Here is a 23286-nt window from a genome sequence, read left to right on the forward strand (position 1 = left end):
CGAAATCAAGGTATTTTTTCTCTTTTTAATTTGTTAAGCATTTAAGTTTTGCAAGATATTCATGAAAACACTTGAAAATTAGGGCAACTGTTTGTATACTAATTTTGTTTCTCTGTTTTTCGTTGTAGATAACATAACCACGAAATCAAGTTTATTATATTTATTTTACTAATTTGCAAGTTCATATCTTTATTGTTTAACATGTAATTTAGTAATTTAGTGCTAAAGATATCATTTTATTTGTGAATTTTACATTATTCAAGTTTATGTTATTAGTTTGTTAAATATTTGTGTAATTTGTTAAAAATGTGGTTTGTTGTTATACTTATGTCTTTAACTATTAGAATTAGAATATGATTTTATTTACAATGTAGTGCTTAATATTGAAGTATGAAGTATAGAATTAGAATATGAAGTATTTATATTTAGGGTTAAATAGATTTGGTATAAAATAAGTATATATTTTTAGGGTTAAATATGTTTGTTATAAATAAGTATATATGTTAAAAGTTGTGTATTAATTTTGTTTTGAATTAATTAAATCACACTAATTTGGATGACAAAAGATCGTTCTTGGATGTATGGAAGCGTTGGATCGTCAGAATTTATTGATGGCATATTAGAATTTTGTAGTATTGCGGTTGAACATCAAGTTAGGACGAGGGGAGTTGGTTTTTATTGCCCATGTGTCACTTGTGGCAATGTATCAAAGGTAGATAATATTGATATCCTTAGGGAGCACATACTTCGACGTGGGTTTAGGCCTCAATATCATGTTTGGGTTTGGCATGGTGAGGAGGGAGGTTACAAAGAGAAAAGTGTTGTTGAGGACGTCAATAATGTGGTTGATGTCAACGAGGATGTAGTAGATCATGTTGATGGGTATAATCAGACAGATGAAGAGAATGTCGATGAGGATGTGGATCGTATTGATGAGATGATGGAGGGAGTCGAGGATGAGTTAGGAAAACGTCCTCGTGTTTTTGACTTGTTGACAGAGGTTTGTTTGGCATGAAAATTTGCACACAACACTATTTGGTATATATTATTGTGTTGAAGTGGTTAGAATTGTAAATCATAGTCATATTCTTATGTTCTAATATATTTCTATTCATACACTTTCAGGTACTGATATACAATGCATCTTTTCAGAGATGAAATTGTCCCCGAGATTGAGACCTCGGATAATGAGCAACATAATCATGACACTGAAGAGGACCAAATTGTGAGATACGAGCGTATGGCTGAAGACGCTCCTCCACTTAACAACGATTATGACACTGAAGACGCCCCACCAATGGATGCTCCCACTACCAGTAAGAAAAGAAAAGGGCGAGGTCCTACGAAAAACCTCAAAGTCACAGAACCCATGCATTTGGAATACAATGCATTGGGTCAACCCTGTGGAAAATAAGCGTAGGAAATATGGAAAACAAGTGGGCCTATGTATCCGCAAGATTTCCATATTGTACGCATAGAACAAGGTTCTAGAGGGTTTGAAGAACTCTCTATGGAATGATATTGTGTTAAGCAACTTTTCTATTTTTATTCATTTAGTTTTATTTTAAAATTAATTTAATTGACAGTAATAATTATAATTTTTTTTTGTAGAATCTTTTTCACATCTAGAGCGATGAGGAGAAGAAGAATGCGTTTCTTTCAGCTGTTGCTAAAAGATTCAGAGATTTCAAATCCAAGCTAGTAACTGGCTGGATCATGAAGAAGCGTGCCCGTACGACCAAAAAGGTTAAAACGGGAAACGAAGGTGGAAAGCAAGCACCTTCGAAGATGCCCTACGAAATATAGAGTCACATATCAAAGAAGGAATGGGAGGCTTTTGTTGCCAAAAGAACAACTCCTATTGAAGTTGTAAGTATTCCATATTATATTATAGCTTTTAATTTGAATTTACTTCTTTTGATTCAATCATTAAACTAATATATGACTTTCGATTTCCATTGATTAATTAGGAAAAGCGTTGTAAAGGTTCTGAATCAGCAAGCAAAAGGAAGTTTTACCATCGCTTGGACCCAAAAACGTACGATGAGGTCCGAAAAGAGTGGGTGGATGCGGGTTTATACCCCAATCAAAGTCCAGCCACGCCCTCATCTACGACTACCTCCGCATTCGTTTTGTATTTTTTGGCTTTGATTTACTTATACTAATTGTTATATATGCGAACAGATGAGCTGGAAGGAAAAAGAAGCTATGGGGGAGTTTACCGCAAGAGGCAATGTTGACACATTGCATATGGTCTTGGGGAAAGACCACAGTGGGCGGGTAGTCGGAAAAGGAGGCGTCCGCGTGGGGTTACAGAAGGCATTCGGCAAAGAGTGTGTTGCTACTCAATCCCGAACAACGCTGCGGGATGAAGTAGCAACCCTCCGAGCAGAAATTACGAAGGACATTCTCGCCAAACTGGCACTCGTGTTGCAGAAGATGGGAGCACCCATTGTTGAATTGACAAACCTGATTGTCGAGGATCAGCAAAGTCAACATGGGGATCCTAATGCTTCGGTTGAGCCAACACCCAAGCCCATTACCCACGTAGCACCCCAGCCCATTACTACCCTTGAAGGGGAAAACCTCACACCGGAGACCATGTACTCCGTTGCTCAAAATCCAGAGCCAACTCCGGAGCCAGTGGTGCAGGTACATAGTTTTTAAATATATAAGCACTTATTAATTCAAATTGCAACGCGTTTTAATATTTTATTATGATGCTTATTATACTAAACTTAACAATTTTTAGGAGGCGACTCCTTGTTCTCTTTTGTTGCCTCAGTTAGGTGTTGCTAGTGACAGCGACTTAACTGAGGTTGCATATGGTGTGGCCCAGCCAACCAAAGAGGGCCAAACAGTACAGTTGATGCCTGTTACAAGTGGCCACATCAGTGTGACCGTGGAAACTATTCTAAAGGGGTTTGAAGATTTCTCACTCCCGATTCCAATGCCAGAATGAAGCCTTGAGAAACTATCAGACGCCCTAGGTAATTTCATCACATGGTCATATGCTTGGGTCCGATTCACTAACATGGTAATAATCATTTGTACCTTATTTATTTTTATTTATTTTTGCATGCTTACACTAATTTAATTGTATAAATTGAAATAGCAAAAGAGTCCAAAGGGATCTAGGAGAGAGATCGGTTCCTCAGCAAAGGTGTCAACTGGGTCAAAGTCGATGCCAAGCACTCCAATTTTGACTGATGCGGATCTAAAAGATCTCTCTCAAGATTGCAAATGGCTGCACACTTGTGCATGTCGCATAAGTGAGGAGGACCCAATCATTCTAAACCTGTAAAAGGAACAATTCTGCTTTGTAGAGAGCCCATTTGTAATTATTGGTCCTAGTGACATTGGGCAATTTTTGAGAGGAGATATGTTGAACGTAGCTCTTATCCATGTCTACATGAGGTGATGTTCATTATCTTACAAGTTAGGCATTATTGTTTAATTGTTTTAATAACCGAATTACTGACAAAATTTTCGTATTCAAGACTTAGTGCAGCTTACGAGGAGCTAAATTCTTGCGAGCCTCCAATAAAAATTGGATGGTTTTGTCCTGAGTCGATTTTGGGTACTAAAAGTGTAAATGATCCAGATGAGGTCAAAGCATACATTGAGACTTCTTTGACTAATTCCCTTGCATCTAAACACACGTTCATTCTGGCTCCATATGTGGAGGAGTAAGTTTTATTTTTGAAATTGAACTTGTCTTTTGATTTTTAAGTTCACATAATCTAATTTGTTGATTTTTGACTTTGTGTTTCTAGTTTGCATTTGATACTTTTAGTCATTTGTCCTTTAACGAACATTGTGCACGTCTTTGACTCATTACAAAAACCTCAAAGCCTGCCTCGCAACACAAAATTCAAAGCGTTGTTGAATGCGTACGTAATATTAATTATTTTACCAATTTGATTTAATTAAGTGTTATATATATATATATATATATATATATATGTATAAATAGTATTACTTTTCCCATTCGTTTCAGCACACTGAAGAAAGTGCGTGGACAAATGGGATCTATATCCTGAGCCACATTTCCGAAACGGACAACAGTAAAGGTACACAATGCCACACTATTCAATTTTATGGGTTTTTAAGCTTTTTTTGGACTTTCGCACATAAAGTAGCTCAAACTTGGTTTTTTTGCACGAAACTTGGCATACAACACTATTTGGTATATATTGTTGTCTTGAAGTGGTTAGAATTGTAAATCATAGTCATATGCTAGAAATTACATGTTAAGTTGCGATTTTAAGGGTTTTTAAGCGTTTTTGGCACTTTTACGCATAAAGTAGCTCACTCAAACTTGGTTTGTTTTGCACAAAACTTGACACACAATACTATTTGGTATATATTATTGTATTTAAGTGGTTAAAATTGAAAATCATAGTCATATGCTATAAATTACGTGTTAAGTTGCGATTTTAAGGGTTTTTAAGCGTTTTTGGCACTTTTGCGGATAAAGTAGCTCAAACTTGGTTTTTTTGCACGAAACTTGGCACACAACACTATTTGGTATAAATTATTGTGTTGAAGTGGTTAGAATTGAAAATCATAGTCATATGCTAGAAATTACGTGTTAAATTGCGATTATATGGGTTTTTAAGCGTTTTTGGCACTTTTGCACATAAAGTAGCTCAAACTTGGTTTGTTTTGCAGGAAACTTTGCACACAAAACTATTTGGTATATATTATTGTGTTAAAGTGGTTAGAATTGTAAATCATAGTCATATGCCAGAAATTACGTGTTAAGTTGCGATTTTAAGGGTTTTTAAGCGTTTTTGGCACTTTTGCGCATAAAGTAGCTTAAACTTAGTTTGTTTTGCACGAAACTTGACACACAACACTATTTGGTATATATTATTGTGTTAAAGTGGTTAGAATTGAAAATCATAGTCATATATTAGAAATTACGTGTTAAGTTGCGATTTTATGGGTTTTTAAGCGTTTTGAAACTTTTGCGCATAAAGTAACTTAAACTTGGTTTGTTTACATGTAACTTGGCACACAACACTATTTGGTATATATTATTGTGTTGAAGTTGTTAGAATTGTAAATCATAGTCATATGCCAGAAATTAGTTGGTAAGTGGCAATTTTATGGGTTTTTCAGTGTTTTTGACACTTTCACGCATAAAGTACCTCAAACTTGGTTTATTTTGCACGAAACTTGGCACACAAAACTATTTGGTATAAATTATTGTGTTGAAGTTGTTAGAATTAAAAATCATAGTCATATGCTAGAAATTACGTGTTAAGTTGCGATTTTATGGGTTTTTAAGCGCTGGCACTTTCGCGCATAAAGTAGCTCAAACTTGGTTTGTTTTGCACGAAACTTGGCACACAACACTATTTGGTATATATTATTGTGTTGAAGTGGTTAGAATTGAAAATCATAGTCATATGCTAGAAATTACGTGTTAAGTTGCGATATTAAGGGTTTTTAAGCGTTTTTTGCACTTTTGCGCATAAAGTAGCTCAAACTTGGTTTGTTTTGCACGAAACTTGGCACACAATACTATTTGGTATATATTATTGTGTTGAAGTGGTTAGAATTGTAAATCATAGTCATATGCTAGAAATTACGTGCAAAGTTGCGATTTTATAGGTTTTTAAGCTTTTTTGGCATTAACATCTATTTTCTCTTAGAGCTTTTGACAACCTTCCAATTCCGTTGATTGCGGCTACTACACTCTCAAATACATGGACGATATCTTAAAATCCGTGAAGAAGGTTGGAGTCGAAAACATAGATGCCGTAAGTATTTGTTACGTTCTTAAATTATAATATATATATTTACTATTATTGGTAAAATCTAATGTTTATGTATCTTTTAATTTTATATTATATTATAGGTTTTATACGATATTCCAAGGGAAACACGGCCTGTGAGAAATTGAGAAATTATAATATATATATATATATATATATATATATATATATATATATATATATATATATATATATATGTATATATATATATATATATGTATATATATATATATATATATATGTATATATATATATATATGTATATATATATATATATATATGTATATATATATATGTATATATATATATATATATGTATATATATATATATATATATATATATATATGTATATATATATATGTATATATATATATATATGTATATATATATATATATGTATATATATATATATATATGTATATATATATATATATATATATGTATATATATATATATATATATATATATATATATATATATATATATATATATATATATTTATTTATTTATATATTTACTATTATTACAAAGAGATTATTGGTGATTGTTGGTGATTATTTGTGATTGTCATTGGATTATTGGATTAATCATTATTTATTACATTGTACATTATTATTGGATTATTATTAGTATTAAACGAAAAAAGAAAAAAAAAATTATAATATATGCTGCGGTTTTATGGAGGCCCGCAGCATATAGTCTTAAACTATGTGCTGCGGTTTTTTTTTGTGGCCCGCAGCATTTGGTGCACTTTTCTACTGCGGTTTTAAACCACAACATTTAAAATAGACCATCTGCTGCTATCCCTAATGCTTGGGGCCAAAACCGCGGCATATTATGGCCAAAAAACCGCAGCAAATGAGGTTTTTTCCACTAGTGTTCCCACTCATCCAATTTATTACTAACCTCCTCTCTAGTTTCTGCTATCAACACTATGTCATCAGCGAATAGTATGCACCACGGTACCGTCTCCTAAATTGATTTAGAAATCTTTTCCATAATGACAGTAAAAATTAAAGGGCTTAGAGCCGATCCATGATGTAGCCCAACTTTAACTGGGAAAGACTCTGTTATCCCCACTGGTGTTTGAATGTTAGTCGACACTCTGTCGTACATATTCCATATAGCCTCAATGTACACTGAAGAAATACCTCTAGCCTCAAGGCTAACCTAGATGATGCTGTAACGGCCCGGTTTAAGTGACTTGGAAATTCATATGAAAATACGAATTCTGGTCCACTCTTCGGATTCTAGAGAAAAGTCTCCTCTAGGATCGTCAACGTTCCGTCGATAAAGAAATATAATTAAAACAGGAAACAGTACCAACGTGAAAGAAATAAGTCAACGGAAGTTCTTAATACAACTCGAGAGCCTACTGGCCTCTAGATCAACTAAAGAAAATTGACGAAAGCGAAAAGAAACCAACACAATCTCTTGTTACATAATTCGGAATTATATCTACTCATAATCTTATTACAAAAAGAAAACATAGTCTTGATGATTACGGTTTCTAAGTCGAGACCTCACTCCAGTCCCCACCTGCAATCAACCTACTAGTCGTCGTGTAACAACACGTAGCAGGTTCCAAATAACAATCCAATACACGTTAGAGACTTCATACAAATGTCAAACAGGTTGAATACAAGCAATGTGCTTATCCTAGCATGCATAGGCTCTAATACATTCATTATTTGATAATTTCAACTTGTAATGTAGCCCGTCCTGTTTGGGTCGTTCAAGTAAAACAAAATCCTTTTTGGAGGAATACGCTTGGGAGAGCTAATCCCAAGGCAACCACCGACCTAAGACGTTGCCCGTCCAGTGGGGGTCGTCAGAGGTAAAGTATGCATACCCCCATGGTGACCGTAATGATCCAAAACTTCCATGGGAACAATAATTGTAATAATCTAAACCAAAACGTTAACCCCTTTGGGTAACAAACACATAAATCCTCAACTTCCAAGTAACTTCTTTCAAATTATTTGAGATGTCTAATTCTTATGTGATTTACAATGCCTCGATCAGAAATGAATCAACACTACTTGCACAATCACATAAACAGCATGGTCTAAGCGTGTACCTTTAAGCAAACGATGTTTAAGCACGACAGAAATTTCACCCTCTAATGAATCGAGGTTCTAAATAACACACCCACACAAAACGATCACGTATTAGAACGTGTTTACACATTTAATCCACTCCATACTATTAAGATATTACTAAGACTTGATAATTCTAAATGTTTTCATCCAATTCCCAATAGTTCCAAACTTTAATTTTAACCAGAAACTTAAATGGTCAATTCGGACAGTTTAGAAAATTCAAATGGAAATCCGACTTCGCCACTGCGTCCGAAACGCGTCAATTACCTTGGGTACCAAATTTCATAATTTCTAACATCCAATTACTATTTTTAATTATTTTAAGCGTTTAACGAGTTTTTAACGGATCGGTACTGTTGGACCTCTTGAGTTTTGATGATGACTACACTTTATTTAAACAAATATTTTTTAGAGATTGTGTGCAGGTCGATATCCGGTCTTGATTATGATCGTTGATAGTACCTATGGCGTGGTCTATGGAAATGTACGTGTCAAAAGGATCCATAAGATGTGAGAAGAAGTATATCGCTTGGGATGTAAAATGGAGACAGAAGGTCTACTGTTTCCAAGTTGGATGTTCTAACAAAACTGAAAATTGGAGACAGCGCACTGTTCCTGAACTGGAGTCAGCTTACGTCCACTGAAAATTTTGATTATTATTTTTTAATTATTATTCTTAGTTGATGTATTAATTAAAGTTAATTTGTTGCATTTATAAATTACTAAAGTTAATTGGCAAAGTATTTTCCAAAATGATTTTTCGTTTTTACTAAGCTTTATTTTAGGAGTTATATTTAGTGAATAATTGAATTTACTAAATATAGGAACAGCAGCTGAGTCTTAGATATTATTAGAATAACCGATCCTAAATTTAGTGTATAGGTAACCGTTCCTAATATTAGCAAATAGCAATTGTCCCTATTATTAGCAAACCTTAACCATATCTATATTTAGCTTAAAGTACCCGTGGATATTATTGGAAAAAGGGAACTGCTGCTAATTTTAGTATATGGGAACTGCTGCTAAAGGGAACAGTATCTATTATTAGTATCTGGGAACAGCGGTTATTATTAAATAACCGTGGGCTTGAATTTGTCAAGTTTAATACCTATTTTAGAGACTAACCGTAGGATGACCTTGGATATTAAGATCCACATTATTTTCCTTATTATTTGGGATAAGGGAGTAATGGTTGGTTTCTTCCATTTTATTAGGAAATTTAATTCTATAAATAAGCAATCTTTTCGGCCGTTCCTAAGTACATTCCAACGTATGAGCTTAGTTATTTCATGCGATTATTTTTGGAATTTTTACAAGAAAATTTTGTTTTAAAAATGCCAATTAATTTATAATATTTTCTTGTGCAACTTATTGATTTTATTTTAGAGAATTTTTATTCCTTTTTGTAAGGGATTTTGAGTGATATTTGTAATTAGACTTGGGTAAGTCTAATGGGGAATTAGATAGCTTTTAGTGAAGCTAAGTTTGTTGCTTTGAGTGAAGTAATAGTAAAGAAATTTTGGCCTAAGTTTATGCGCTTCGAGTGAAGTAAGGTGTTTAATGTAATTGTAACGAGTTGCCTTAAACATAGTGGAGAATTTAGAAATCCCGTGGGGTCGTGGTTTTTCCTTCTAATTAGGCCTAAAAGGTTTCCACGTAAAAATCGTGTTGTCTCTTTCATTATTTCGCTCTAAGTTTATGCTTTATTTATTTTATTTAATTCCGCAAAAACAGGGCAAAAACGCTTAAACTTGTAACAACAACAATTCACCGCCCCTCTTGTTGTTGTTCCCGTTTCTGTCTAAGTCTACAGGTACATAAAACAACAACGGAACACGACTAACGTTTCCGGATCGGCACCAATACCGAGGCAGAAACTGCTGCTGCTCGAAAATCCTTATTATTATTATTATTATTATTATTATTATTATTATTATTATTATTATTATTTTATATATATATACATTTTTCAAATTATTAACCCTTTTAATCTCATGACCTAAATAGATCTAACAAGACCAAATTCACAACTACTAAGATAAAACAAACAAGACTAATTTTTCTATCACACAACCACTTGATATTTCATAAATTATCAACAAAGCATAAAATCCATCAAATAAAAAAAACATGCCCATCCACAAGAACCTTCAATAAACTTGAATTTTCATAAATTATGATAATTAAATTAAATACTTAATTCACTTAACAAATTAAAATTTTGTAGAGAATCATAAAATCAAATCACCCTTTTAAATCAAGACATATATATAAACACAATCCTTCAAGCAAATCAAATTTTGCTAAAGGATTTATAAATTCTTGGATGACTATATTACTTGATCCATACCATTTAAATTTCTCCTAACAAACTGAAATTAAATTTTGTTAGAGAAATGTAAATCGAAAAAGAAATTTATTTAAATATCAATATAAACTTAATTCTTATAACAAATTTAAACTTTGTTAAAGAATATAAATCAAGAAAGGTTGTTTTTTTTTTTTTTTTTTTTTTTTTTTTTAATAAAAGATACATAACTTAATCCTTTTAACAAATTAAAGTTTATTAAAGGATTATTAGAGAAAATTACATATATATATATATATATATATATATATATATATATATATATATATATATATATATATATATATATATATATATATATATATATATATATATATATATATATATATATATATATATATATATATATATATATATATATAAATACTCAATCCTCCTAAAAGTCATAGGATATCATCATACATAAAATATAATTCATCTTAGAAATCTTGTATATAAAATCTATAATTAACAATTCAACTAAACTTACCCCTTTGATCAAAAGATTGGAAATTTTTTTTTTCTTTGAGGTGTGCCGAAACAAGAGAGCAAAAGGGGAGAATTTTCTGAATTTTTTGTTCACTTGAAAGTTTAGAATGCTGAGGAATTCAAATGATGCTTAAGGATTAATAGGCAATTATAAGAATGTACTTAATGTGCCATAATACACACTTATGAGAGGAGTTACAAGACTCCTCCCCTACTCCAAGACAACCCCCCAATAGTTTTTTGGGCTTGGGTTATTTTCATAGTTATGGGTTTGATTTCTTTATTGTCGGATTCCGACATTCCAGATCATCATTCATCTACTGTGTTTCTTACTCCCACTTAGGAAAACAAATTACTCTGTATTGAAACAAGTTCCATAGGAGGACACTGTGTTTCTTTAAAAGTATATATATGTTATGTTCTTCTCCATTGTTAATGAATTTATGAATTAGATTTGGCAAAAATCTGTTTTTAATTCATCTAAATACTAGACTTAGTAAGATCCCTTTAATTTTCGAAACTAGACCATTTATTGAAAAACAAATAAATGTTCAGACATGAACATGTTCTATACAATGAGCAGAAGCAGAAGTATAAAACTAAAAATACTAAGTTGAGTATTTGGAGTCTTAAAGGTTTGGAGAATAGAGGATCTGTCTCTTAGATTCCATACTAAGCAGCCATGGAAGGAGAGCAGGAAAAGGAAAGGGAAAAGGGAAGAAGAGGAAGAAAGTAACCATGGTTAGGTTAAATTCAAAATTTAATGGACAATTAACGGAAAAATCATTCATAGTGTCACGGTTGTAATTAGCATATACTTGGGGGGTACCATTGAAATTAGCTGGGGTACCATTGTTATTTTTCTATAGTACAGGGGTACCATTGATAATATCCTTTAATTAATTAATTAATTGTCTATTTTTTTTTTGATAAAACAGAAAAGAAACGCTACGCGATAACAACATACGCGGTAAAACGCGTTACCATTAAAATTTAACTTACTTTATTTCTTATAATTATCTATGTAAATAATATAAATTAATAATACTTATTTATTTTATTTTATTTTATTTTCTTATTAACCCGATAAATTACGGGGTGTTACAGACTACCCCCCTTAAAAGAAGTTACGCGCTCGTAACTTGCATGGCAACGAGAAACGCAAGACACACATGCTATCATAACACAACACACTTGCAAAAAGGCAAGACTACTAGCCAAAGAGGTTTATCATCACTCGCACGAAATTCCTATCGCCTTCTACCCCCTTTGAGAAGTTACGTCCCCGTAACGCTACTAACCTGAAAGAGGTGAGAGTACTTTTCTCGCATAAAGTCTTCAGTTTCCCATGTAGCCGCTTCACGCTCGTGATTTGACCACAGGACTTAGAAGTTTCTCTAATCACTGTTTCCTGTCTAATTCTCCTCTCAATCACTCTTTCCCACAATTTCAGCGTGTGGCTTAGAAGTTTGATACCTTTATAGTTTCCGCATACTTGCGCATCGCCTTTTTTTTTAAACAAAGGTATTAATGTGTTGTTCCTCCATTCTTCTAGCATCTTATGTGTCCTCAAAATTGTATTAAAGAGGTTAGTCAGCCAACGAATGCCCTCTTCTCTTAAACCCCTCCACACCTCAATCTGGATGTTATCTGGCCCGACTGCCTTCGTTCTCTTCACCTTTTTGAGAGCTTATCCTACTTCTTCTATGGTAATATCACTCGTTGACCCATCTCCCAGTGGTATTTGGACGTCAGAAATTTGATTATCCTCCTCCTTTGCCCCCCTAAACTCATTGAGTAGCTGAGAGAAATACTGGAGCCATCTGGTTTTGATGTTCTCTTGTCTCTGGAGAACTCGTCCTCCTCATCCTTGATGTATTTCACTGCCTCTAAGTCTTGCCGTTACTTGGACCTAGTCCTCGCCAACTTAAAAATCTGCTTTTCCCCCTCTTTAGTATCAAGCTTCCGATAAAAGTCCTCACACCCACGGTTTTTTGCCTCCGTTACCGCTTTCTTTGCCGCTCGCTTTGCCTCTTTACAGCTCACTCTCTTTTCTATCCTATCCTCCTCTTCCGTGCATGCCATAAGTTCTTTAAATCTCTTGTTTTTATCTTTTATCTTCTTTTCCACCTCCTCGTTCCACCACCACGACTCTTTAAGTCTCATGGTAGTGAAAATGTTAAATCATCGTATCATAAGTCTAAAATTATACTCACTCCATCCCGTAATGATGTTCCTGCAAAGATTGTTCACAGGAATTAAGAGAAAGGTAATATTTTAGATAGTAGATATATTATTTAATAGAATAATACATTTGATTAAAAGAAAAGTGAGACCATAAAAATTACAAAAAATCATAAAATTTAATAATTTTGTTGTAAAATGAGAAATGACAGCTCATGAGAGCTTTGACAAATGTCATTATTTAAATGGTTAACTCATTATTATGTGTTAATTAATTAAATAGCTAATTGCCCAAATCAACACATGCATCATTTTAAGCAGGTTTTCAAAAAAATGGAATAGTTATACTATAGATCTTATGACAACAAAATATTATACTTAAATAATAAACTCTAGAAAAGAATTGTCAATTTAACATGCATCATTAGGGATGACAATGGGTCGGACTTAGTTCGGATTATTCTCCCTCAGACTTTGCTCCGGATAAAACTCGGATTATGTTTTTCAATTCACCTCCACTCGGAGTCGGATTACGCATACTCCAATTTTGCTCCAACTCGGATTCTTGGACTTCGACAAAGTTCAGATTATTATCAAGCGATATTCTTATCGACATTATACTAATGATTTAAAAGGATTAAAAAACCAAGAATAGCCTTTCAAATACAAACAAAGAAAATATGTTCTTCAATTCTAGAATTGCAATTAGAATCATTAGAATCATAGATACGCAACTGGAATTGTACGATTCTACCAATTCAGCACGATTCTAAAAATACTCCACCCAAATCAACTATATCCGTGGACCTTAATTTCAATTTTATTTCCTTCTAATAATTAAATTAAGACTCTTGAGTCTTGACCATAATATGACTATTTTATGAATAACATGTGTGGGAGTTAAAACTCTTACCTTTTTAATGAAAAATTCTTGCTACCTTAGAGCTATTTATTTATCTATATTACCAGATGAGACTTGATTTCATTTTGTGTTACCGACTTATAAATGATTGAATTGTCGTTCATAATTATTAGGGCTTTAAAAATATTACAATATAATGTGACTTTCACAAACCTATTACAAGATCATTGCTTAATTTAACATTGATAATTGATACTGTATCAACTTGGTGTGTTTGTTTTACTAAATTATTAATTAGAGTATGTCTTTTATGGTTTTCAATTCATAAAAATAATAGAAAAAAGAAAACAAATAAGAAATGTATCTGTATTTTTTGAATAGTAACAAAGTTTCTAAGTGTTAAATGAGTTTTAAGTATTTTTTACAATAAAAATTACTAAATAATATTGATATAATATACATAAATAATTACAACTTCTTATTTTGCAAAATTCTTGAACTATTCGATTCTATGATTCGATTTTGAGAGTTGTTTTCAATTTGAGTTAAATTTATGCTTTTAACAACCTTGGCTATAATTCTCCTGATCTCTCTCATAATATTCAATTATGAAACCAATAACATTGCGTTTAAAACTTTGAGTATTATAATTAGATACAATTTGGAGTCCGGGGGTCGACTCAAGTCGGAGTACCGGAGTTTTTATGAGGTTAATCCGTCTCTGAATCGAATTAGGATACTATTTTTCTCGAACTTGAATTGAGTTAAATTTCTTGGATCGAGTCGAATTAGGGGCAGATTCGGACTAAATTGCCATGCCTATGCATCATTGCTTTAAAAATAGTATGTTAGTTATCAATTAATGCTAATAAGAAGACAAAAAATAACTAATTGGATATTTTCTATTGGCAAGTAATATATACTTTATTATATTATACTAGTATAAATACTCGTGTAATGCATGAAATTTTTAGTATGATCATATATATGTAAATATAATTTGCTCTTAATAAAATCCTTAAAAAGAACAATTGTAAAATTGAATTAACTAAACAACTTGTTTTTAATGTTAAGTAAAATTTAATAAAAGAAAAATTGTTGTGAATAATCCAACCTTTTTTCCATTACCTGTCAATAATTCTATCTTTTGAAATTTTTTAATAATCCAACCTTTACTTTCAGTTTGTTGTTAATGGACCCTTCAGAAAATGGCCTGCTATATCATGTTACCTCTTATCATCTTCATTTTTTATAATAATCCAATTTATTTTCTATTAACTACCAATAATCCCACCTTTTGAATTGTTTTTAATAATCCAAGCTTTGCTTTTAGTTTGTTGCCAATGGACCTTTCAAAAAGCTAAATGAAATTGTTATTATTTCTTAAGCTTATGAACTTGATCATTGCATAAATAGTAATTGTATTTACATACATATCTAATCAACTAGGGTTGTTCGAAAAAATCCGACCCGCTAGATCCGACTCGCTGACCCACATCCTAAATGACAGGTCAATTTTTTAATAAAATAATATAATCCAGGTCGGATATCCTACTCTCCTTAACCGGGTCGGGTCATGGGCCACAAAATTAGCAATTTATTTTCGAATGATTTGGGTTGTCGGTATTTAAGCGTTTTTTTAGTGAATCTAACTCTACAAAATTAACAATATAATTTTATTCAATTTAATTTCCTTAATTATGATCAAATTTTCTAATGTTTTACCAATATAAATCAATATAAATATTTTTCATATTTTAAATTGATTATAAATATTTAAATTTAATATAATTTCCTTAATTAAAATAGTTGTGATTTTACATCATCTTTATTAAATTGTATGATTCATTTAGCTTTTTGAAGGGTCCATTGGTAACAAACTGAAAGCAAACGTTGGAATTAAAAAAAATTCAAAAGATTGGAATTATTGTCAATTAATGGGAAATAGATTGGATTATTATAAAGAATGAAGAAGATGAGAGGTAACCTGATATAGCAGGTCATTTTCTAAAGGGTCCAATGGCAACAAATTGAAAGTAAAGGTTAAATTATTTAAAAAGTTTCAAAAAGTGAGATTATTGACAGTTAATGAAAAATAGGTTAGATTATTCACAACAATTTTTAACACATTATATATTTTAACCTTATAAATATCATTCGATGCAACAAAAATTTTTAGATTATTAGTTTTGTAAAAAAATTCAAACTATTTAGTTTATAAATATAGTAAATTTAAGGTATGTAAAAATTCATTTAAAAAACAATATGTGAAAATTCGAATCAATAATTTATCTAAGTAGCTCAATGTTTATTGGAATCATTCAATTTATTCAGTTTTTAGAAATGGTGAATTACTCAATCTTGTTAATTTTTAGCTGGGCTAAAAATAACAAGTTAATTAATTTTATTTTCATCAACTAATTAAATTATTCCATTTAACAAGGCTACACGAGGCTGACACGTAAAATTTTCTAGTCTTTTTATTAAATTGTATGATACTAAATTATAGCATCATACATTTTAATAAAGCTGAAGCAAAATGACAAATGTCGGGACCAGAATGATTTTGACAATTGGATAAATTTGATTGGATGAGTATGTTGACTAAGCTATTTCAGTATTAAATTGTATTATTTAACAGATACATTAAATAAGGAAAACCAACAATCAGTGTTTAATGTGATATAAAATTGCCTCAAGCCGGCAGGCATACGATGATTCAAATATCTCAAGAAGGAAGTTAGAAAAGATACAATCACATAGGAATCGTGAACCTTCAGGTAATAGAATTTATGGATTGAATTTCTAAGGTTTGAGAGAGATAAGAATTTGTGAAGATAAGTGGTAGAGATAAAAAATCAATCGACTTTGGAATAAAAAAGAATATAAACGGAAAAGTTTCCTATGAGAAAATTATCAAAAATAACTTTACGTTCAAACTCTTCATTCTTGTTAACTGTTTCTCCAACTCTCAAATCCTAGACTCCTGATTGGAGGAAATATTATCATCTCGTGTCATCTCAAATAAATTTAAAGATGTAACTGATAAGTGTAGTATTTTACACTTATTGCTTCCTCTTTGTGGTTTATCAAGGACTTTTGGTAGCATTTTGGGGTTGAAAGTGGTCGAGATTCGCTAATTGGAGTTCATTTTTTGTTTTATATCTTTTCGTGCCTTATTGTTCTCCCTCCAAGGAGAGCAAGGTTGGTTTTGGGTGTTTGCAGGGTGCCCAACCGCACAAGGCCCTGAACCTAAAGGGTTTCCTATCATAAAATCATATTGGAATGTCATATTATTGAGGTAGAGTATTTGGTAGGACTCTTACTTAACAAATTAATGCTCATATGTTCAAATTCTATTAATTACATTTTTTCTCTCTTTTTTTATCTCTTTCAAGAGCAACTCTTTATCTTCAAAATAATTTATCTTATATCATTTAATTTTTATACATTCATCAAACAACAATTATTACTAACTTAATTATAAAAATAATCATAAAGTTATTTCTTAATTTTCAACCCTTCAAACTTTTACTCTTTTATTATTAGTCATCAATCTATTACTACTTTTTCTCTCCTTTTTAACATTGGAGATGAAAAGTTAATTTTTAACAACTTAATTTGAGTTATTTTATAAAATAAATATTAATAAATTTAAACGTTGTATTGAGTTTTTATTTAATTCTAGTACTTCAAATTAAAATTGTGTTGAATTTTTATTTTAGTTAAAGAAAATCTCTGTTTTTTATTTATCAAGGGCCTCAATTGTAAAAATAAACGAAAAATAAACAGGGTTTTAGAATTATTTGCTCCGTCTTTGAAGGAGAAGGCAAGGAGAAATGCACAAACGTTTTGTTGATGCAATTATTTAATTATGCTTGGTTATTATGCTCATATGCTATGCTATCTATGATCTATTATATATATGTTATTCACGCTTGCTGCTGCTGCTTGTACTGGAAAATTTGTTTTGATTATACTGCATATGTGTTTTATATGTTCGTAAATGTCACTAATTTATTGATATATGTTGCTTGATTCATATTATGTGTTTGATAAATTTATTGATAGTTATTGAATATGTATTAGTACTTGTTATGTTAACTGGTTAATGTTGTTTTCTGTTAGTAATTTATTATCACCAAGACATATGTTTGAAACTTTAAATAGATTTCATATGATTTTCACTTTCATCAGGTGGAATATTGAAGACACTGTTAGAGCAAATGTTCTTCCAATGGAGTTCTAATTACAAAGAATGAAAAAGATTGCAAAAATATAAAGAAATAAACAAACACACCAAGAATTGGAAGGTGGAAAAATCCTAATATCAAATTGATATTAGACTATAAAACCCACCCAAAGAATAAAGACAATTGTATTGATTAGTTCTTGATTACACCCTAATCAATTCTAACAATGGAGATGAAAAACTATAGAAATTACAAGAGTAATTGAAAAACCCCCAATTCACTCAAGAATCCTAACTTGTGGCTTTCTCCCTATCTAGATCAATCTCACTTAAGAGTTAAGAGGATTCACAATGTGTTTCTCTCTCTTGATTACACTGTAATTCATACAAAAATGATGAAGTAAAGAGAGTATTTATAAGACTAAGACTAAGGGTGGACAACAAGCAAGACTTGTGCAAAACAGAACACAACATTCGCACAATCCTGCTTGCTCGACAGGTCCCTTTACTCGAGTGGTACTGCTCGACCCAGTCGAGCACCTGCTGAGGTCGAGCCACGACTCCTGTGGGGAGGGCAGCAACATTCTTGCAGCTTTTGTTTTGTACCCAAACTCAAGTTCCTTCACTTGCCCATTTATACCAAGCATATATACTTCACAACATGAAGAGACACATATGAGATTATGAGTCACAAACAAAATAGACACAACTCTTTTAAATGATGAAAACTCAAATCATATAAGTTAAACATTTAAAACAAGTATTAAAATATGATAAATAAATTACTTTAAAAAATGTGTCGTTCATTTTATATTTAAAATTATTTAAATCTTATTACGTTTGATTATGTCTTTTAGTCGTTAAGCAATGTGTTTTTGATATTATTAGTAAACGCATGATTCCTATCAATCCTTGATTAAATCCTTTAACACATTCAAAGTTTTGAATCTTGTTTTGGTTTTGCTTTTGAATTACTTTAAACGTTTACTTTGTTATATGTTAATTCTATAATATCTCATACATGTAGTTGGATGCTTAGGATTATTATACTCCCTCCAATTCAATTTACTTGTCCTATTTTCTAAATTGTTAAGTTCATCTTAGTTGTCCTATTTTCTTTTTTGGTATAAATTTTTTGACCATTTTATCCCTATAACCATTGTGCTTTTACAAATTTACCCTTACTTAACTACCTAATGTAACTCATTAAGGGGGCGTTTGGTTCGCACAAGGAAATCAGAATGGAATGAGGAAAGGGAATGAAGGAGAAAGGAATGGATTCCCCTAATTTAGCCTAGTCGTTTGGTTGTGTTCAGAAAACGGAATGAACTGCTCATTGATTCCCTTTGTGACTGTTTGGTTCAAGTTAAGGAATCAAATTATGAGTTTTTCATGTAGAAATTCTTTAATCATTAAGAACAACTTGATAAAAACAATCAAACAGAAATTACTTCAGATTGATTAAAACAATCAAGCAAATCCAATTACACCCATCAAAATACAATCAAGCTTGATAAAAACAATCAAGCAAATCCAATTACAACCATCAAAATACAATCAAGCTTGATAAAAACAACTTAAGATTGAACCCAGAAATCCAATTAATCACAGAAATTCAGAGATTAGGAACAGAAATTATGAACAGAAATCTTCGATGCAAGTTCATTCACTCGAACAGAAATTACATTTGACTCAAACATTAGGAACAATTCAACAATTCAGATGCTAGTATAAGTCATAAAAACAACAAGAACAATGGCGGTACAACAAGAACGCAGCAGAACAGGAACAGAGATTCATCAATGGCGGTAGAACAGAGATTCTTCAAGAACACGAATATGAATTTCAATCCATCAAAAAAGCCGCAGAAATTAGGAAAAAGAGTGAAGAGAAAAGACGCAGCAAAAGAGTGAAGAGATTCATCAAGAACACGAACCGTCACAGAACCGTCACATTTGACAATGGCGGCCGCAAAATTGAGATTGAGAAGAAGAATGCTACGAACAATGGCGGCAGGCGCAGCAACTTCAGGAAGGAGGAGTGAAGAGAAGAGACGAGAACTTGAGGGGAGAGGCGCAGCAGCAGTGTACTAGGGTTTGAGAGGAGAGGGTGATGAATGAAGGGGGAATAGAATGGGAAAGTGTAAGGGGGGTGGGGAATCAGGGTATAATAATTTGGGGTAAACTCAAAACTAAAATGGGGGAAAGGGAATGATAGAATGGGGCAAACAAACAACAACAAAGGGAATGGGGTATTTACATTCCCTTTCCCTTTGATCATTAACTCCAACCAAACGCCCCCTAAATACTTTACCCCAAATTAATTCCCCAACTATTCCGTTCCTTTAATTTTATTTAATCTACCCCCCCCCCCCCCCCAACTGATTCATTCACCATTATTAAACCCCATAGCCATTTCTTCATCTTTAACTGTGCATTTTTATTTTAGTTCTTCATCTTCATCCTTCGATTCTTCATCTTCCTCATTTTGGTTTGTATGATTTTCCTTTTCTCTCCTCTGATTTGGGTTTGTTCATCAGATTTTTCATCTTCCTCATCTGGTTTGTATAATTTTCATTCTCTCTCCTCTGATCTGGGTTTGTTCATCAGGTTCTTTATCTTCCTCATCTGGGTTTGTTCATCAGGTTCTTTATCTTCCTCATCTGGGTTTGTACGATTTTCATACTCTTTCCTATGATATGGGTTTGTTCATCAGATCCTTCATCTTCCTCATTTGGGTTTGTATGATTTTTATTCTCTCTCCTCTTATATGGGTTTGTTCATCAGGTTCTTCATCTTTCTCATCTAGATTTGTACGATTTTCATACTCTCTCCTCTGATTTGAGTTTGTTCATCTAAATCTATCTTTCCTCTTGACTTGTGATGATTTTGGTTTTTGGTTCTTGATTTTATGCATTTTTGTGGTGTATGATGATTTTGAGACCTCTTTTTTGCCTTATGATTTTTAATTTGTGAGGGCAAATTTTTTATTCTTAGCTACTAAAAAACCCTAAAATTGAATCTTTTGCCACCAATCTAAGATTTTGAGTTTATAAGGCCACCAAACTTAAAGTTTAGGAGGCTATATTCTTTTTTAGATTTAGGAGGCAACTGATTTGTTTTATGAGTTCTCTATAATGAGAACAATTTGTTCTCTGAAAGACATGCAATTGATTTTATTATTAAGCCATCAATTTACTATTAATACTTTACTTCTGTTGTTGGTTCCGCTGTTGGTTCATTTGTTCCTTCTTTTGGTGGTTCAACTCTTGGTTTAATGTGAAAGTTTTTGCTTCTATTTTGTTTTGCTTCTTAGTATACGCCAAACTGATTTTTTTGCTTATGTTTTGTTTTGTTCATTGTGAAACTTTTGTTCACGTTTTATTTTGTTCATTGTGAAATTTTGTTCATGTTTTGTTTAGTTTATTTTGAAATTTTGGTTCATTGTGAAATTTTTGTTCATGTTTTGTTTTGTTCATTATGAAATTTGGGTTCATTGTGAAATTTTGGTTCATTATGAAATTTTAGTTCATTGTGAAATTGTTTGCTTCTGTATTGTTTTGTTCAATTTGAATTTTTGGTTCATTGTGAAATTTTTGCTTCTGTATTGAGTAAAGTATTCAGATTTCGATGGCTTTCTTTTAAAATTAAATTATTGTTTTTTTTGTAGCTAATCAATCAAATTTAAATGTTAAATTCTCTTTATTTTTTAAAACTGAAGTCAATGAAAGATTTAATATTCGTATGTACATGTGGCGAGAAGGTTTTCTATTATCAATAGTCATCCAAAAAAGTTGAAGAAATCAAGGAAGAATTGGAAAGATTTAATATTCGTATGTACATGTGGCGAGAAGGTTTTCTATTATCAATAGTCGTCCAAAAAAAAGAAATCAAGGAAGAATTGAAGAATTAGTTTAGTTTAATTTTTTGAATGTCTAATTTATATTATGTAATTTTTGTAAGTTTAATAAAGAACAATTGTAGTGGTTTATTTAAAATTGAAAAATGTAATTTTGTAATTTTAATGAAATGGAAATAAATCTTCAATTTTCCCTTCAAATTTGAGAGTTGAAAATAGATACTTTAATTAGAAAAAAAAAGGAGGAAATATTAGTATTTATCTAATCTCTTAAAATACCCTAACTACTACTTTTTAAGTGGTCCCCTACTACCCTTAATATTCGTGTTCAACTCAAATACCACAAGTAAATTGAATTGGAGGGAGTATAATTTTGAAGACTAGCATATTTGAGGAAAATTATTGGAGACTAAGTCCAACAAAGTTTGAATTGGAAAATTCACATTAAGCTATAAAACAGAACAATTAGTTACACAATAGACATTGAAGTAGTTGTCAATGTTTTGAAAGGTTCTTCAAAAGATTCATAACTTACGGCTAAAATTTTGTAGAGTTTGTTTATAAACGGTCATCTTGGAGGCTACTACAACTATATGTACTCCTCAATAAATCGATGAAGAACTATATAACTTTACCCACAAGCTCCATGTGTTGTTTTCTCTTTTGTGAGATTGGGTTTTATCTTTTATTAATAAGAGAATTTTGGATCTTTCTTCAGGGGATGAATCGGTATGAGCAGAAGATAGTAGATGTTCAAATAGTGATCTAGGATTCCAAGAGATTAACAAAAGAAGTTTTGAATCCTATCGGTTACGAGAACCTTAGGTGGGGACTAGATTTGTAGCTGAACCTCGATGACAATTCCTTATATTTTGTGTACTATTTATTTTTGTATCTTATCTGCTTGCAATATTCAAAACCATATACAAATTGTTTATGTTAGACAATTTTGAATGGTGTCTCCAAATCTTTGAAACGACTTTCAAAGGTAAAAATAAAAATCCGTCAAACTCTCCATTTATCCCGTCTAAGAGGTATCCTACTCCCATTATGCCTTCAATAGGTATTGGTTGGTTTTAAAAATTCTATTTGTGTAATACTCGAACTCATTGTCATCATTTAATCCATTTGTATCTTCTGATCTACCTCGTTAATAGCCACAATGTAGTATTTAAATTTTAAAAAATCTGGTCCATAATTAGATGAAATTCAGACTTCATGAAGTATCGCCAGGAATACCTGCCCTGACACTTGCTAATGATGGATCAGAGGAACTGCTCAATTTTCTAATGATTGAAAGTTACATTCAAGACACATACAAACAGTACTATGTACGTTACATTCAATACATTTCCTTACCAATCAATCTTTTCCCACTTGAAATGTACACAAGGAAATTCAAAATTTCGACATTTAATTAGAATAAAAGAAAGTATTTTATAGAAATGTTGAACAAAATGTGTAA

General features: G+C 31.7%; 1 protein-coding gene across 1 annotated transcript; it reads right to left on the reverse strand.

The window, feature by feature from the left end:
- Window positions 1-6759: 6759 nt before the first annotated feature.
- On the reverse strand, window positions 6760-12593 carry LOC130815604 (uncharacterized). The gene is made up of 4 exons (XM_057682094.1): window positions 12540-12593; window positions 9015-9143; window positions 7830-7925; window positions 6760-6957 (listed from the first exon to the last, which is right to left on the reverse strand). The coding sequence occupies exons 1-4, from the start codon at window positions 12591-12593 to the stop codon at window positions 6760-6762; spliced, it is 477 nt and encodes a 158-aa protein (XP_057538077.1).
- Window positions 12594-23286: the final 10693 nt, after the last annotated feature.

Source organism: Amaranthus tricolor, chromosome 6, assembly GCF_026212465.1.
Source record: "Amaranthus tricolor cultivar Red isolate AtriRed21 chromosome 6, ASM2621246v1, whole genome shotgun sequence".
Lineage (NCBI taxonomy): Eukaryota > Viridiplantae > Streptophyta > Magnoliopsida > Caryophyllales > Amaranthaceae > Amaranthus > Amaranthus tricolor.

Coding starts and splice junctions, on each gene's coding strand:
- LOC130815604 (XM_057682094.1), bottom strand. CDS start 12,593: ATGAGGAGGACGAGTTCTCCAGAGACAAGAGAACATCAAAACCAGATG. Junction 7,926..9,014: donor ATATCCAAGGTCATCCTACG/GTTAGTCTCTAA, acceptor TGTGTTATTTAG/AACCTCGATTCATTAGAGGG. Junction 6,958..7,829: donor CTGTTTATGTGATTGTGCAA/GTAGTGTTGATT, acceptor AGCATCATCTAG/GTTAGCCTTGAGGCTAGAGG.